Genomic DNA, 18,480 nt, shown 5'->3' with positions numbered 1-18,480 from the left:
CCTAAATGTGGCCAGTGCACAGACTGGATTGCATGCAGGTTGAATGGATTAAATGTATGATGATGGAAAGATGTTAGAATGCAGTAGTCACAGCTGCCTCTATAAAAGTTTATCTACGAAGACATGTTCTATATGTATATCTTCATAGATACAATATACAACAATACGTTATCGAGTGTGCAATGAAACACAGCAACCCCAGTTGGGTTCCTGAGCACACCTAGAAATTAGTAGCGAGTGATTTCTGACCGGGTCCTGGGCCACCAGCTGGCATTGATCAGTGTGGTGAAGTATGGCCATACAATTCTCACGACCGACATGGCAAGGGGGGGAGGGGGTGAGGTGTTCATTCAGCAGTGGCTTTGCAGAGAACTGTAAAATATTTAATTGTATTAATACACACATTATGGTATAGTGCGGATATGCAATGCAACTTTTTGCTCTTGTAAGAAAAATAACATTTTCCCATTTTTAATATATTTAAGCAACGTGTATTTTGTTTCCTCATTCGATTTTGTTACTTATATTTAAACAAATCTACGCACTTACTAAAATTATGTTAGCATGGCTTTCAAAGGAAAGGAGTAATGTATTTACATGTAATTAAATATAAAAAGTTATTTTGTTTAAAAAAAAAGTTGTTATTTTCACAATATTCTAGTTTTTCAATTTAACTGAGAGTAACGAAGTTGTGAATGTTACATTTTTAAGATTTACAAATACCATGTCTGGAATGAAAATTCAAGTAGCTTCACGTTTCCTCTTCTAAAAAGGCCAAACGAGCTGACGTTTCATGTTCGCCATTATTTCTGGAATAGACTTTACATGTTTGCATGCGTTTGTTGCCTGCCTGGTTTTTATGAAAATTCAAACAAGTTACTGGCACCTCTTAACCTTGACTTGTGTTTATTAAACTCCACAAAACAGCTTTCTGCACCGGACGCATTGCACATTTTCTTTGTAATGGGGAAAAAAAATAACTTGTTGAAAAAATTCAGTCATATTCTTAATTTTAGAACTTTCGTGACTGCAGGAATTATTATTTGGTTCTTTCGGTTAAGTCACGTCTAAAGATAAAATAATACATTAAATTAAATAATAGAATACGACGTTTCGATTGCAACACAAGCAATCATCATCAGGTATAATGAAATAGCGACATAAAATCTAACCAGAAAAGTATAGACAGACATATTAGCATGTGTCCTCTCTTTGGAATGTTCACACTTAAATTCTAACTTAGCAATCTTTGAAATACGTACTCAACCAGGCTATGCGTTAATTGTGTGTTGACCGACCCTCTGTGTTGTATTACATTACATTTCGATATTTTACTAGGTTATTTAATTTTAGTGTGTCCTTCTGATTTTCAGGCTTGCTTGCCGTGTCATCGCACTTGCAGCACCACGTTTTGTTGTCCACTCATTGATATGCTAATTTTTTCTCTAAGCCCCCTCCCTCTCTCTGCGTCCGCCCTCCTCTGTCTATTTAAGGCCACCCCACAGAGACGATCACCTCTCTCTGTTACCTGTGTTGCTCTCTCTATGTATTTTGGTGATATCTGTCTGCTAATATGTCTGTCTATAGTTTTCTTGTTAGATTTTATGTCGCTATTTCATTATACCTGATGATGATTGCTTGTGTTGCAATCGAAACGTCGTATTCTATTATTTAATTTAATTTATTATTTTATCTTTAGACGTGACTTAACCGAAAGAACCAAATAATAATTCAGTCATATTATTATCAACATAAGCATGGCGGCGAGCCTTCTATTTGTTCTGAAGCTGTGTTCAACTTACAGACTTGGGGAGGAGAGTTCATGCACACGAAAATATTGGTTTGAGTTGGGTGTCGTGCAGATGCGTGAGATTGATGTAGCGGATAGCAGTGGGGCCAGGGGGGTGAAGGGGGGGGGGCGGAACCGGTGGTCCGAACGCAATGGGGCCGGGACTCGATGCGATCATCCCAGGCCAGCCATAATCCCGGACGACGTGCCATTTTTCCTGGGCCTGACTTGGGGCCACGATTTCCGTTAGCCGAGCGACGTGTGACACCAGGCCCCCCGCAGGCCTGGAGATGGGAATCCGTGGTGGGGCGGGCATTGGTGTGACGGTGGGGGCGACGCGATCGGGGTGGCTGGACGGTGGTTGGGTGGACAAACAGTGCAAGGGCGACGTGGACGTGACATGACAAGTCGCGCCCGGGGCCGTGCAAGTCTTCGGCCGTGATGGAAGGACGCAAGGGATGTCAATCCTGACGGAAAGCTGTTTCCCATCACATGGCTTTAACTGTTTCCCCGTTGCGAGCTTCTCGTTCTCTGTCACGAACGTCTGCGCAGAACGTGGTGACATCTCAGGACACCTTTTACTAAGCCAAGCAGGCCGTCGCATTTCGCCATTGAAACAGATACTGATGACTGTCGCCTACGTGTTTTCAGCACATCTGCGTACCCAAACGCATGTTGTTTAGTTTAATCATTGCCACAAGCATCAATATGTAGGCACTGCTGGCTGCCTGGCGGGGTACAGTTGTATGAGATATCCCAACTGGAAAAGTGTTAAGCCTGACACGTGTGCCTTGGCCCTGCAATAGCAGAGACCAGACAGATTCTACTGCAGCCTTGCTGCATGACTGCCTCCGAAATGAACACATCCTGTAGTTGTCGCGTTTGTGCAGCTGCGGGGTAGGCCAGTTGTTCATAGTTCATGTAAAAGTTACTTCTCTGTGGAACATGATTTGCTGTACGTGTGTAGCTAATACAAGGTTTGTCCAGAATGAGCAGTTTGGTCACAAAGTATTGATTTTTAATTCTCTATATCTGTCAGTTTTGTATTCCCACATTTATACTATCACATTAGATTGGTCCTGTTTTCTTCTTCCCGGAATTGTGAACACTTGATAACAACTCTTGTGTACTTAAAATGTTAAGGTGATTTTTTTGCATGAAATATTCTGAAAATCCATCGGTAGGATGATGCTTTGAAAACAACCTGGATTTCCAAACAAACCTAAAATAATGAAATGAATCCTGTTCCTAGCATGTAGTTGTCATTCAAGGTGAAATATTTTACCCAGGTGCTGGAGTGTGGGCATCAGAGTCAACATCTTAAAATTATATGTTAGTTCAAGCGGAGAAACTTAACATGTGCACTCAAATTAAATGAAGACTGCGCCTGTGATACACAAGACAATACACTGCACCATGTGCCCGGTCGCAAATTAATTGTTTAAACGTAATTTCTGCCATGGTGATTAACACGGCATGTTTTTATTTAGGAATTAACAAATGTCCGTTAAATGTTGTCGGCCTTTCAAAGCGAAGCGCATCGATAATTTGTAACGGGCGACAGAAAAGGGGTGTGGACCTTGAAACGTAACGAGGCCGTAAACGCCGGTTTAGCCCGCAGAAAAAGGGGACTGCTCTGATTGTGGATGGGCCAGAGGTCGCAAACGGGTTTTGATTCCTTACCCGTACCCGTACCCGGCCGCACCAGGGTCGCAAACGGGTACCCGTACCCTACCCGTACCCGGCCGGGTACGGGTATCGGGTACCCGGTTGCGACCTCTGTTGCAGGCGCGGGTGGGTTGATTCTAGGAACTTGAATTGTGAGAAGAGACAAGACGTTGGGAAATGAGTGACAAACAGTTACTCACCAGTGACTCACGGTCTACCCGTACCCGTACCCGGCCGCACCAGGGTCGCAAATGGGTACCCGTACCCATACCCGGCCGGGTACGGGTAGGGTACGGGTATCGGGTACCTGATTGCGACCTCTGGGATGAAGCCATGTTGCAGGCGCGGGTGGGTTGATTCTAGGAACTTGAATTGTGAGAAGAGACAAGACGTTGGGAAATGAGTGACAAACAGTTACTCACCTGTGACTCACGGCGTACCCGTACCCGGCCGCACCAGGGTCGCAAACGGGTACCCGTACTCGGCCGGGCACGAGTAGCCGGGTATCGGGTAGGGAACGGGTATCGGGTACCCGGTTGCGACCTCTGTGATGGGCACTGGTGCCGGGTGTGCAATCCTGCGGGACACTAGGCCTTTGAATTCCTTCTCGTCACTGTTAACAAGTGTAGCTTGCCGCATCTGAGCCACTTCCAAGCTCGCGCTTAATGTGCTGCAGGTTTTTCAAGCTCACCGCTGCTAATTTTAGCAATTTTTCCCCCTTGTAGTTGAACATGTGTAGTGGTGTGGAAAGTGATGCCATGGGTGTGGGGGAGTAAAGGTTGCGGGGAATCGGTGCCGAGTTTACCGAGATAGAGCTGCTTTAAACGACTTAAAAAAATGTAATTTGTACTCTTTTTACCATTTTTTACATTGCAAAACCAGGTGTGAGAAGATAAAATTGTGCAATAATTCTTAAATTGTTTGCATTGGCACAGTTTCCAAGCCTTTTATCTGTCCCGGTTAGTACCCCCCCCCCCCCAACTGTTAAAATAATATGGGGAGAAATCATTTTTTTTGTGTCCATTAAATGTTCATCGTAAAACATTCATTGAACTTTGATGGACTGCTTAAGATTACTACTGACTTTGATGTTTTCATTCATACTCAAAGAGTGACTGGAGAAGGGAAGCTGAACATAGCAACACATGCTATCTGAAAATGCACCTTTTTAAGGTACTGTAATCGTCGAAGAAATAATAATGGCGATGATTTGTTTCTGATGGAGTGCCCTTTATAGCGAGGCATCTCTGAGCGCTTTACAAGCGATAAGCTACTTCTATCTCATCTCAAACAACAATAATTTACAATGATCGTTTATCAAATCCACCGCTGGATGACATCCCCGTCAACCTAAGTCGGTCGTGGGGGTTTTTGGCGAGTTACCTCGCCAGGCTGGATTTAGATGATTTCCCTTTGAAAGATTCTGGAAAGTCATTGTTTTATTGTGCAAAGATCGATACATCTGTTAGGAATTTGTGGGCTGTATACAGTAATTGAGATTTTACATTTTCCCTTATTTTGCCACACGTTTGCACATTTTGACTTGGTAGGGGGGGGGGGAATGTGACGATTAAAACTGAAAAAAAATAGACGAATGATTAGCCACTTTGTGCGAGATCGGTGGGCCATTTAAGGGATGCATCACAACTGGCCAATTCCCTTTGAAGCACTACCTGCTGTGAGCTGTTTGCCGCTTGCGTGTTGTGCGTGCGTGTGGCCTTGTGGTGTTTAGCGCCCATGAGATGCGGCTGCGGTTTGGTTCGTAGGCTCCAAGAGGACTCCCTCCCACCTCCCCCAAATAAACCCAAGCCAAGCCTCGCTCGGCACAGATCGAGTTTTTCAGGCGCTTCAAAGTCGTATCAAACGCTGTTTGTTCCTGCCTTTGATATGTACCCCCCCTCGTGTTTTCAAACTGCAGGGGAAGTGTGAGGGGCTCTATTTTTCAGTGCGTTAATTGCTAAGTTTCACACGTGTGTACAATTTCAGTTTTTTTCTTGCGTAGACAATTAAATGTGGTTATAAAGGTGAGCCTCCGTGGGGCCGCGTGTGAGCACACCTGCGTTTTTTTCCGGCACATGTTTCTGCACGGAAAACATGAAAGGAAAAAAAATGTTAAAAATAATTGTCGTAAACCTTTTAATGATTGTATTTAAGCAGTGGCATAAACAATGTTGATATTGTGTCTGACCATCGGCCTTAACTTGCAGGGCTTGTCTAGGAACAAGGGAATACTCCGAAGAGGCCCCATTTCCCGACACGGCCTATCTTGGCTTCATGTTCTCGGTGCTCATAGGTAATTGCAACATCATTATCAATACACGCCACACTAATTAACGCCTTAGAACTTTTAATTGGGCCGTTCCCCAAGCTGCTTGATGAAGTCTTTTTATCATGTGGCTGGCTGGTAAATAAAGTTGAGTGTTGGTTGATGAAAGGCTGTCAAATGCAGTGTGTTACTATGGGTACAATACATTTTATGCAGTGTCAGAATCCAAAATCACATCTGTTTTGAGATGTATTTTTTACTGTACCATCTCCTTTGTTAACGGTCGTGTTTATCTGCTGTCAAATGTTAGGTGTCACTGCGCAGGAGCTGTCTGCCCTCAAACCGATGGATTTGTCACACGTGACCAAGAGCCACTGCACCAAGGTGGACCTCTTGGAGACGAGCTGCGATAGATTTCTTCGCCATGCAGCCATTAATGAGGTAAAAAAAAATGGCTTGGATGTTTGAACTTTTAGGGACTATATCCCTCTTTGGATGAATGGTTGTTTTCATGATTGTAGCTCGTCCCTAGTTGTAAAAAGGAAGAAGCAGGTTTATGCAATTGGAGTGTTTGACATTTCATTGTTCATTTGCTGGAAGGACAATATACAATTTCCAACACGGGCTAACGAAAAAAACAAACATTTTTGGCACTTGATTATAACTCGCGGGTAGCGGCACGCTTCAAAAACCTGTGCGCTTCTCGCCCAGATGAAGTGACAAACCGGAGGTGACAGGGAACATCTTTTTTTGTCGGTCCATATCTCGCCCTCGGTCCGGGCATGGAGAGCGCACGCCTCTTTACAGCCGCGCTGCCTTCGAGCGTGCTCATGCCGTCCCGCATTAGGAATGCCCAGCACCGTGCGCTCGCGTTATTAAGCCGCAGAAAGGGCTTCCGCTGACCTTCCGGGTCTCTGATTAGGCTTAATATCTCCGATATGGGTGTTTCTCAATGTTGGGTAACTCAACAGTATCTTTTTTTTGTTACATTTGTTGCATCTCACTCCTCACAAAAAAAACAAAGCACTGCTTTATTTTCATCACCATTGGTGGTCCTGAGCCAACGGTATTAATTCCACATTCCTATTGTTTGGGGCCAGTATCTTTATAAGTGAACCAGTGTTGACTTCCTGCAAAGTAGTAATCATTGTATTGATTCCTGGAGGGATGATGGATTAGATCTATGCCTGATTGCTATTTGACCTGACAACCTTTTAATTGTAAGTCAAGTGCTCTGCTACAGAACCACCTGGGTGGATGCCCTAGTTTTTCCATTGCAAGACCACAGAAGCCATCTGGGGGTGGGTTATAAAAGGCAAATAAGCTGGAGAACTAATTGAGGGTGCTGCAGGATGTATTCATGCCGGGTATGAGGCAAATTTGTTCACACGTTTGAAACATTGTCGCATATTTAATGTTAGGGAATAAAAAAAATAAAGCAATGGAAGTGCAGGCAGCTGTAATCGGTATGCCTGTGAGTTCATGTTGGAGAAGACTGATGCACATGATGAGAGGAGAGGTGCAGCATCCATTTCTATCATCTCCTTTGGCTGCGAACCGTCGTATTGCGTTTTGAGTTTGCTGGGAAGACAAAGACACGTATCAGGAGATGACAGTTTGGATACAGATTTTGTCTTTTAAGTCTGATCCTCAAAAGCCGCGCGAAGCCAGCACATGGCAAAAGTTTATTTTGAGCCTCGTGGTAGAGGTGTGTGTGTGTGCGTGGAACACGTCTAAAAGGAGTTGGAGTTGGGGGGGACGGGGGGGGGTGCACAGATGTGTTTTTTTTGGCGCAGCGCGTCCTTCCCCGCCTCTCATCGGCACTAACGTTGACCTCCGAGGACCCCTCCCCTCCCACTCTTTGTGTGTGTGGGAGTCGGCACCTTGAGCCGCGTCCAAAAATCTGTTTAGGTTCCGACCAAAATATACATTTACACAGGACGACGACGGGGGCACTGTGCCAACTCCAAATGAGGCGCCCGCTTAAAAGGGAGTGTAACTGTGCAACAAAAGCACATTAAGACACTGCGGGTCACAGTAACAAAATGCTAGTGCAATCATTCACCATTCTTGTCAATGGACGCCTTTCTCAGTGTTTAAAATAAATATTTCTGTCGATAATATTCAATGAAGACTTGCACAAGTAATTATTTCCAGGAACCAACTGACCACAGGGTTACAAGGGGGTCACATGGGGAAAAAAAGTACAGACTTGAAGGGCGGCCGTACCTTAGGTGGCTAGCATCCATCCAACAGAGCGGCCAAAAAATCTGGGACAAATCACCGGTGCAATTTGGTTACGCAACTGTTACATGAACTAGATTACATTTTCTTGAGTGCATTGTTTCGTACACATTTTATTACCCACGAGTGCAATTACGTGTGCCGTTGGTAGCTTAATGTGCAAGACCTTGCAAGTTTTTTTTTGCATACTCTCAATGTGTTGGCATATATATGCAGAAGTTGGTTCTATCTTTATTTAAGCATGCAAGCTCTTGAGCAAGTTTTTACCTTTTGTCTTATCAGCAGAGTCGAGCTTGTTAAATACTCCTGGGTCGCCAATGGGGGGGCCCTGCTCGGCACAACTCCGTATTGTATACAAACTCATTATGCTCTAATGATGAAACCCAGAAGGTCGAAACCGGTTCGGAGTTTTCTTGTAAAAAAATTGTTGGGTAATATTGGTCTGGAAAACCAGTATGCTCATGGCCGTAAAACATTGTTTTACACATAACGCTCTGCAACACCGCAAAATGGATGTTTGTAAACGAATTGTAGTCGGAACGTGTAGGACATGCATCAACCAGTGCCTGCCTCACAATTTACCATGAGGGGGTGCACTGCCTTCACGTCCCTCACCTGGTAAGCATTGTTCATTGTAACCCCAAGCCATGGACATCTGTAGAGCTCACACGTGGTAGTTATCACAAAAGTGGAAGTAATTACTGCTTTCCTCGTCCTACGTATTGCAGCTTTATATTTCCGCAGGAGAAATGGCCAACTTATTTTTTGGCATTGGGGCCTACATGTGAACACATTTTAAAACCTGCGCACGCATGTACGGTACACTGTCACATATCCTATCGTCACATATTGGCCCTGATCAATTAACCGAACGCACCCAGTGTTGTATTCATGCAAGGTGTCACTTTCCATCGATATTCACAAAATCCTACCGGTTCATGTACAGCAGCCCAGTGCTTGTCAACCTTTCTGGACTCGTGCACCATTGTCAATCCTCAAAACAATCTCACAGACCCCACCTCTCTTTCTGTGCCATCTCCTTTCTCAAACACGTCGGTGATCACGCCCTTACATTTAGCTCTGTCCATGATATTGCTCGAGATCCTCGCATTGGATATTCCTATTTGCACCCAGTTGTTCAAATTGCTTGCATAAATTATTTTGTGGTCTTCCCCAGCTGCTTGTACCTATAATTTGACCCAGTAAAAACACGTTTTAGTCTCTTGTTTTCCCATTCCACGTCTAAGAAATCGAACTTGCCTCATAACTATTTATATTCACTTTCTTTTTGTACTTGCCATCTACAATGCCTGCTATCCGTGGACCACCATGCATCAATAACATAAAAAAATTAAATCTACTCTATATTGTCGTTTCTGCAACATAGGCCAAATAAACTTGTTTCATGCAACAGCTCGGCGGACCAGCTCCCGCGGCCTTGCGGACACCAGCGGTGTCCGCTGGTGTCCGCGAGATTACAAAGACATCACTGCAGTGATGTCTTCGTGCACATAGCTTGGCACAAGCGCCGTGGTGACGTCACCGCCACTTAGTGGCGAATGGCGGTTGTTGTTGGTAGCAGCAATGTGAGCAAGCAACTGGAGTGCTGCACCTTCACATTTTCCCAAGCGAAGCGTACTCAAGTGCCCGGGCGTGAAACGCGATCGGCTTCGGTGTCGTGGCGGCGGCGGCGGTGGCTTCAACGTGACGAGTGCGGCGAGCGTGGGGGAGCCGTGACGGGGCAGCACACGGACGTGCGGCGCGTGCCGGAGTGCGGAGTCGCATGGCAGAGAACGGGCGAGGGAGGGAGGGCCACTGCTCGCGAGGCAGCGCCACTGCCGTTCCTGCTGCTGCTGCGTCGTCGAGTTGAACTCGAGCTGACAAGTGCAAGCCGTAGAGGAGGAGTGAATGTGCTGAGCAGTTCACTATCTGTCTGACCCAGTCAAATATACAATTTAAATAAAAAGAGTTTATACGTGTGTTTTTTCAGTTGCTTACATTTTCTGCCACGTTTGTCCATTCACGGCTGTTGACGTTTTATTTATCCAATATACGTGGTGCTCTTTTAATTTGAGTGCATTGGAGCTTTGTATCGTGATGTGTTTTATAATTTAAATGTGATTACTGTTCAAAATAATTGCAATTTTTGTTCACCATCACAACACATTATGTTGTAATGGCTTGAATAGCATTGATCTGAAACGGGGTTGAAAAATACTATTACCTATTGCTTAAAAATACCATAATGGCCATAAAGTAATTGGGACTATCTTCTGAAAATGGGTGTCGCGAGAAAGCAATGTGTGGTGGTATTTATGGGCTAAATGCATGGGAAACCCATGACTGCACTTATCACGTGATGGTGAAGCAGTGTCGATAGCGGTTCACACACTGCACCACAGGCCAGGCAGTTCAATTCCTTTCCAAGATCATATCTGTTGAATTTTATATTTAAACTTAGCCTGGGCGCCTCCCTTAGATCAAGTCAACCTAATACAGACATGTGGTATTGTATGTGTGATCAGCCACTGAGGAGACCCAAGTGGCTCAGTTGGGGTGCTGGTTATACTATCCACCTATGTTCCATGCTGGCCTTCATAGGTGCTTGTTCACAGCATTTGCCCCCCCAAGGTCTTTTATGCTGAATGGGGGATCTTGGTGCGTGTGTGTATGCAATATTTTTATATGTGCATGGGTACCAGTGGCATATAAAATTGCACACTGCGCTAAGAACCTGGCAGTCTTGAGTTCGCTCGATTCCCGGGCATGGCTAACGGAAGTGTTGAGTGATATCTGAACTGTACCTGGACCCTCCCCTGGGTTGGCGAGTGCCTTGTAGAGAGTGTAAATACACACACTGGGGGAGACAAAGGCAGCCAGGTGTGGTTCTCTCCACTCCACCCCCTCGTGGTGTGCTGTGCCACAACCGTAGTAGGTGCTCGCGTGCTCCCAACATTCTGTCAAAAGCTAGACTGCACATTAACTTCAAATCACCTAATTGGGAAAAACCATGTCGCAACATCACCCCCTACTGGCACACTACCTCTTTGCAGCCCCAGTGCCATGCACACCTCGTGACACGTAGCGGCATTCATCACTGAGGTCCCCTTGGTTGGATTTCCACAGGGCAATGGAATGGTTGAGATGAGATGTAAGGTGCTTAGAGATGTAGAGGCATTTATTTAAGCTCCCTGTAATTGCATGTGTGTAGTTATGCATGGCATGTTCATCGCTGTGGTCCGGTGGCACAGTCGTTAGCCCACTGGCCTCTGAACGCGGCGACCCGGGTTCAATTCCTGCTCACAGCCATCATCAGTTACGCACATCTGAACTGGTCCGGGGCCTCGTCGGCTTCAAATGAGTATCTGGTGCATTATCCAAATTTTAAACGTCGGCACTGGAGAGACTAAAGTGGCCGAGAGTGGTGCTGGCCACCCCACCCCCTCGTGTGCCGTGCCAACCTTCATTAGCGCTCGCTAACAGTGTTTGCCCCCAACAGTCTGTTTAAGGCTATACGGGGATCTTTGTCTTTGTCATCGCTGTCGGGTGCAGGTGGTGTGCTGGTGTTTGGGATCGGTGCCGTCTCGCCCGCAGCTCCTCGAGGTTCTTGGCCACGGCTTTGAGAGCCACTTGGTGAGCAGGTTGACAGGATGTCCGCTCCAGCTGTGTACAGCTCCCGAACTCTAGACCATATGGGCCCTGGTCTCCGTTGCGTCTTTTCCAAAAGAAGCTTCATTCTAACGTCCGAAGGACGATGTTTGGATTCTAGTCGGGATCAATAAAGCACATAAAAGAGGTTGGAGCGGTGGTGTACAGTGGCTAGTATGCTGCGCTATGAGCCCGGTGACCTGACTTAAATTCCCAGTCACGGCGAGCATCAGTGCTAAGTGATATCACACGCAATGCTGCTCCCTTTCACTGACGCGCACTGATCAGTGTGGTGAAGTATTGTAAAAATACCGTATGGCCGGCATAGCATGGTGAGGCCTTTACCCATTGGTGAATTTATAAAGGCTGCACTTTTAAAAAATGTTACATTTCTAACGATTGTACTGATATCTAAAAATTTGAGACCTTCTTAAACTGTATACATTTTGCATTGTAAACCATTCGCGTGATTCGATACGTAAAAAAAGTAGATTTTTTTTAGTTACTTTACTGACGAATCAAATGCGTCCGTTACAAAGCCTCGTGCATCATTTCAATTTCCGCGGTGCTGCTTTGCTGCGGGGCGCGGATGCCATTCCTTCTCTGCTCTTTCCTCTTTCCCGTCGATCCCAGACCGGCGTGCCCGTGCTGCCGGACACGTGCGCGTTGGGGCTCCTGAGTGGCACGACGCGGCTGTGGGACCCGGCGTGCGACCCCGAGCTGCTGCCGCTCGCGCTCGTCGCAGCGTGCACCCGCGCCCTCCTGCAGCGCGCCCTCGCGAGCCCTTCGTCCGGCACCCCGGCGCAGGGTGAGCAGCGCCGAAGGTGAGATTTCACTCCGTCAGTTGAACTTTGTGGCTCTGCGATGAAACGGGACCGGGAGGGCGGCCATTGAACGGCAGTCGGCAGGCGATGAGTTGGCAGGGTTTTCGGAGGAAGTGGCCACGTCCATGTTGCTGAACAGTATATCCTGTGGAGGGGGACTCTGTGCCAACTGCTACATTTGCAATAAATATGATTTTCTCAATGGGCTCTTCACCTGATTCTAAATAAGTCATTGATTAATTGGATCTGACTCCATTATATTTTTAACCACTGGCACATTAACAATATACAGCTTTTGAAGGCAAAAGCATGCAAACATTAAACACATGTACGTAAGGGGCAGTTTGTTATTAAAGGAAGCAATAATAAAGGTGCAGCCCTGCAACTGCTTGCTCATGCCACTGCTGGTGGATGGGCCTCCCTCGAGGGGGTATATGTGGCCTGCCATTCCACACTGGCTAGACATCTCGGATGAGATGGGAGCTACCCACACTTTCCCCCATCACGCGCAACCTGCCCATGGACTCAGCGTGGCATGTATGCGTTCATACTGCAAGGTGGCAGATGAGGGGATGGGGATTTAATGAATGTGTAATTGTACGTTAAACCATGATTAATTGCTTTCAGAGTGGGAACGGGAATCCGTGTTTTTAAGTTTGTTGAGCTCAAGCCAAGGAGCACCTTCACCTGACGGGTCAAGCCCAGTGCACCGTTGAACCTGCCGTGTAATATAAACACAGCCCTGTGTGAGCACATTGTGCAATTACCATTCCATTTTTATTCCTGTATTAAAAATAATTGGCATTACTATTATTATTTACATTCAAGTAGCATCTCAATGTAGATGCACCTCAAGAGATGAATGCACGCAGACCCCCGTAGTCTGTGTTAAGTATTCAGTTGAGTGCGGAGTGTAAAGTGCAGTATAATAACCATGTAATTTGTTGACCGTATTGTGCACTTAAAGTGGGTTGGATTGTGCGAATAGGGCCACTTGCTTATGTAAGCCAATTGGTTCATGATGTTGTTGACGTCCTCCCCCATGTGGGAAATTATTTGTCAGATTCCCCGTAAGAATAATTACATAAGCCCTTGAGGATGCATGCAGGGACAGTGAATCTGTTTTAAGACTTGTTTTTTCATCAATAGCAACGTGATGCACAGAATCAACAAATCAAACGACATTCAACTGTTTTTTTTCCTGGTATAAAATGGTTTTGGAGCGAAAGGTTACAATTTCTATGGAGAATATGTGCCCTGATGATGGCATCAGCTGTGGCCGTAGTATCAGAATAATCGCACAAAGGTAAAATTGTTTCTGAGAGACGTCTTTTACACCATTGTGCGTTTACGCTTTATCATCGTGAAGCGGCGAGAGAGATTGCATTACGCATATCATCCGACTAGCGATGGAAATTCAAAACATGGTATCGGGAATCATTGATCCCAAGGGCTTAGTATCTTTGACATGGCTTTGTATGTATGTCTGTTCAAGTACAATGGGTAGCTGCTTTTTTGAGCAATTTTTAGAAATGTGGCTGCTTGCAGTGAAGCTGAGAAGGAATAAAATACAAGGGTTCAGTCAAAAACTTCAAGGAGTGGTGGATAGATGGAGTACGTGTGCAGTAGGGTCAGGTGGATAGGATGTATTGAGGTTGTATATTTTCAATTGTGTGCAGTAGACCATTTTCCAATTTGAAAGTGTGCCACTCAATGGATACTTGTGTGCAGTGATTCAAAGACAACAGTATCCATGATTCATAAACATGGACCCTTTGCACTCTTGATAGTGTTAGCGGATATGGGGAAAGCAATGACAGGTGAAGTACGGTGTAATTGAAGTGTTTACATCGCGGAAGATTATACGGAAATATGCATGCAGCATTTCACATGTTACCGTGATGATTGCAGCGCTGCATTTTTCCGCAGGTGTAGATTGCCCGGAAGCTTTCCGCAGCCGAATGCAACTTATAGCCGATTTTCAGATGGGGATGCACATTTTTCCTAATGCCGTGTTTCATGCGGGAAATATAAAACTGGGCAGACAAGCACACAAGTGCTGTGTTGTGGCTTTGCCACGGGGCGTCCGGTCATGTTTAGACTACAGATTTGTGTTTTTTCAATAACGCAGGCCCTGTTTCAAGCCTTGTAGCGCCGCGCCTGAGTCGCTGACAGCGTGCCCTCAATAAAGCAAGAGATTGCAAAGGCAGGGGGAGGCAAGATTAGGCTGGGGTGACCTAGCCATGCGGGGCTCTGTGAAGCGCAGCGAATCACATACACTGTGTGTAAATATATATATACAACACACACAGCACAGAGGGAGAAAGGGTATGATGCATGCAAAGGTGGGAAACTTGGTAGGTGACTGCACAAGAATTCCAAAACTACCCCTTTGTTATATACAGTATAGAGCTTTTGTGTATGGAAATCCAGCGGATGGTTTCTGGTTCATCATTGTAATGTGAGGGTCATTTTATAGCTATTAAATATTTCATGATCCACGTGTTTTTCTTCTTCTTATAGAATCGTATAATTCAAGGCATTACGAGAAACCAGCTGACTGCAGCAGTTTTACCTGTTCCATTAAAGCATTGTCGTAAAAGCTACTCTTTAAGAAAAAGCTGTCGTAATTGCAGACCAATCCGTGGATGGAAAAACTTTCTCTCCGTCGCATTTTTCTAAATATAAATCGCAAGCAAGTTTAGTTGTTGTTTTGTGCAAAGTAACAATTTATCCACCAAGCAATTCGATGAATTGGCAAGATCCCGGGGGGGGTCACAGTTATTTTCGGGAATCTATTACTTTTGTCACATTTTTACTGTCTCGTTGGGATTACTTTTAGTTTTTGCGTGCCTTGTTTGCATAATTCAGTTAGCTCGGTTAGCCTAAATGTAATATTAGTGTACACATTTGTATGAATTGTACATAGTGGATATTTAGAGGTACAATTTGATACATGTGTCGTATATCGGTATATATTTCTGTTTCAATGAATTTATGCACTGTTACATGCCTAGTGTGGTGGGTACAACCGTATTGGACAAGCAAGTAGACAGAGAGATGAAATCAGATCGTGCGTGGGTGCTAGGGTGGATTATTATGTCGCTGGATCACGAGATACGGTGACAGCTTGGAGAGGCCTTCATCCAGCAGTGGATTGTTCGTGGCTGATGATAAGATGTAAAGGTGCAGGGTGGGGGGGTATCGTCCATGACGGTGGGTAACCCAGTGGTTTGTGAGCTCGTATCCTCAACACAAGGGGACGACCACGATGCCATTTCATTCCTTCCTATCCCTACGCCTCTGTTGTCTGAGGCTCAGATGGGACAGATCCTGGGGAAAGGTGACAAGGCAGGGCCGAGGACAAAAAAAACGCAACACACCCACAGGAAAATAAAGGGACGGTGCAGTCTCAGGGTTTGTCTGGATGGAGGGAGATTGATGCAAGATTGAACGGGAGATGAAGGGCAGAAGGTGGCAGCTAAGGCAAGAGAAGGGGGTTGCAGTCTGGCAGTAAGACAATATTATTCATATTCCTCTCTAAATTCAGATTGTTTCCTGACCTGCAGCTGGCCAGGGCCGTGTAATTATATTTCCCGTAAAGGTGAGATTTTGTTTGGACTGGGTAGTGGTGTTATTGAAAGCGCATTGAAGGGGGACTTTGAGGAACTGGTACCCAAACTTTCGTTCGACTTTGGAAGTTGGAGGTTTGGACAACATTGCGGGGGTTTGCCGTTGCCAAAGCCCGGAATAGATGGATGTCCTTGTTTGGTTTGTGTGTTAAAAAAGCATGATAGTTTGTATAACCGTTTCAGAACTTGAATAATATGGCTTTATCGTCAGTATTAAAAGTAAGTAGGAAAACACACACAGGACGGATTATGGAGGTTTGTTTGAAAATAATTCGAATTATATGCCCTAAATTTAGCAGGTGCAATCAGTAAAACTATACACATGTGCTCGGGGTATAACGATGCATTGACGCGTGGATTCAAATCGATAATCGTGCTGACAATCTGAGAATCATGCGTGTCGATTCTTATGGGCTTGAATGTAGTTAGGGTGCCCTTGCAGCCACTATATCGGTGCTAAATTGTACCACAACGTTAGCAAAGAACCAAAATCAATTCTAGATTTGAAGCTTTCGTGACTGCAAGGATTCATACTCTTAGTTCTTTCGGTAAAGTCACGTAGGTAAAAAATGAAATTAAAATTAATAAAAAATAAAATAAAAATCACGACGTTTCGGAGGCAACACAAGTCTCCGTCATGCAGCAAATCTGGCTGTGACGGTCCCACCTGCTGACGGAGACTTGTGTTGCCTCCGAAACGTCGTGATTTTTATTTTATTTTTATTAATTTTAATTTCATTTTTTACCTACGTGACTTTACCGAAAGAACTAAGAGTATGAACCAAAATCAACCCTCAGCCCCATAACCTGACTGAGTTGCACGAGTAAGGCCGATTGTTGCAGGCCTGCTATGTACAGTACTATATAATCCCTTGCACTGTACATACATGTGGGCTTTGTTTCTACTCTTTCGGTAAAGAGCATTTGCTCTTGACTTGCATTTGTGACCCAGAGCTGCGCCCCTCTGACCAGGCACAGCCCGAGCATTGCCTTTGACCTTGAATCTATCAGCTCATCACTTCACCTGAATATTCAATGAGGAGAAATCACCCTGCTGGAAAGAGAATAAGACCCTGACTCTCAACTCTCACCCATTGTCGTCCATAATCTGCGCTGAGAGAGATGGAATCCTTGCAACCAGCACTTACTGCATGTGACGTGCCTACATATGCAGATGACACGGCCCTTTTGATTATTTGTCTGCTAAATGAAGGCAGCGCCACGCTGTACCGGTCGTGGGGGTTATTTGATCATAGTTCACCACACTGAGCAGTGTGGGTTGGTGAAGGTGGGGAGCATAGACGTGAGAGCATAGAAGAACAGCAGATGTTGCCTTACTGCCCCTCTGCTGACAGTGTGGTCCCGCTGACACATACAACAGATGGAAATAAGTGTATCTTGGTGTTCTTTCCAACTTTTTAGTCATCCGTTAATCCACCTGTGCAATCACATTGTGTGTGTGTGTGTGCACATGTGTGTACAAACGGTGGGGAGCGGTAGTGTAGCGGTTAGCATGCTGCGCTACTCACCCGGCGACCCAAGTTCGATTCCCGCTCATGGCCAACACCAGTAGCGAATATCTAAACCGGGCCTGGGCCTCTCCTATATCACCTCAAATGAGTACCTGGTACAGTGTGTAAACATCACCACTGGGGAGACAAAGGCGGTCAGGCGTGGTGTTGACCACTGACCCCCTCGTGTGCCGTGCCAGCCTTTATAGGTGTTCGCTAACAGCACTTGCAGTAACAGTCTGTTAAAGGCTACACGGGGGATCTTTGTGCAAACATTCTGCATATGAATGTGCACGTCAGAATGTACCTGCCCTTCACACCAAGACCGACGCTATATACACACACACACGCACACAAGGAGTACACAATATACGCCGACCCATACCCCCTCCTCACGATGTAACAGATGTGCCGAAGCGTAACTTTATACGTTCACGCTCAACCACGGCTTGGTCACTGGGGTCTGCTTTGCTGGGTGCTTGTAAAGAAATGAAATGGCTTAATTGGAATCACACAACCGGCGTTCTATTGTGAAATCTGTCCCGATTTGCACGGCGCCAAAGGGCGAGTGTCTTCCGAAGGCGAAGTGCGACGTCGACTTTTGAAAATTTCCATAGGAAAAGTGTGAGGGCCAAGAAATAATCCGCCCCGGGCCATGGTCCAAGCCCCAAGTGCGTGCCAAGATTGGGAGACGCCGTTCGCGTCGCGTTCTGTTGTCCTGTCGTGTGTGCACACGCGCACTCAACGCACTCGGCACCACATCTCTCTCACACCTTCTGCGCAGTTGCGAGATAATTAAAATTTTAAAAGGGCACTCCGTGGTATTAGCTCGCGTGGCTAAAGGCAGATGATTTTTGTTGTTTTTTTGAGAGGCAAGCCTCGGCAGGCTCTCTTCTTA

The 18,480-nt window shown here is 45.6% G+C and overlaps 1 protein-coding gene across 1 annotated transcript in view; it reads left to right on the top strand.

The window, feature by feature from the left end:
* TEX10 (testis expressed 10) overlaps positions 1-18,480 on the top strand; it is a 47,238-nt gene that overhangs the window by 16,386 nt on the left and 12,372 nt on the right. The window contains exons 11-14 of the mRNA XM_078607014.1: positions 5,665-5,750; positions 6,034-6,164; positions 11,520-11,600; positions 12,249-12,439. Coding sequence (XP_078463140.1) covers positions 5,665-5,750; positions 6,034-6,164; positions 11,520-11,600; positions 12,249-12,439 — 489 coding nt within the window. The remainder of the gene's footprint in view (positions 1-5,664; positions 5,751-6,033; positions 6,165-11,519; positions 11,601-12,248; positions 12,440-18,480) is intronic.

Source organism: Lampetra planeri, chromosome 2 (assembly GCF_965212315.1).
Source record: "Lampetra planeri chromosome 2, kcLamPlan1.2.h2, whole genome shotgun sequence".
NCBI lineage: Eukaryota > Metazoa > Chordata > Hyperoartia > Petromyzontiformes > Petromyzontidae > Lampetra > Lampetra planeri.
The sequence above is the reverse complement of the archived record's forward strand: the minus strand, read 5'-3'. Positions and strand labels throughout refer to the sequence as shown.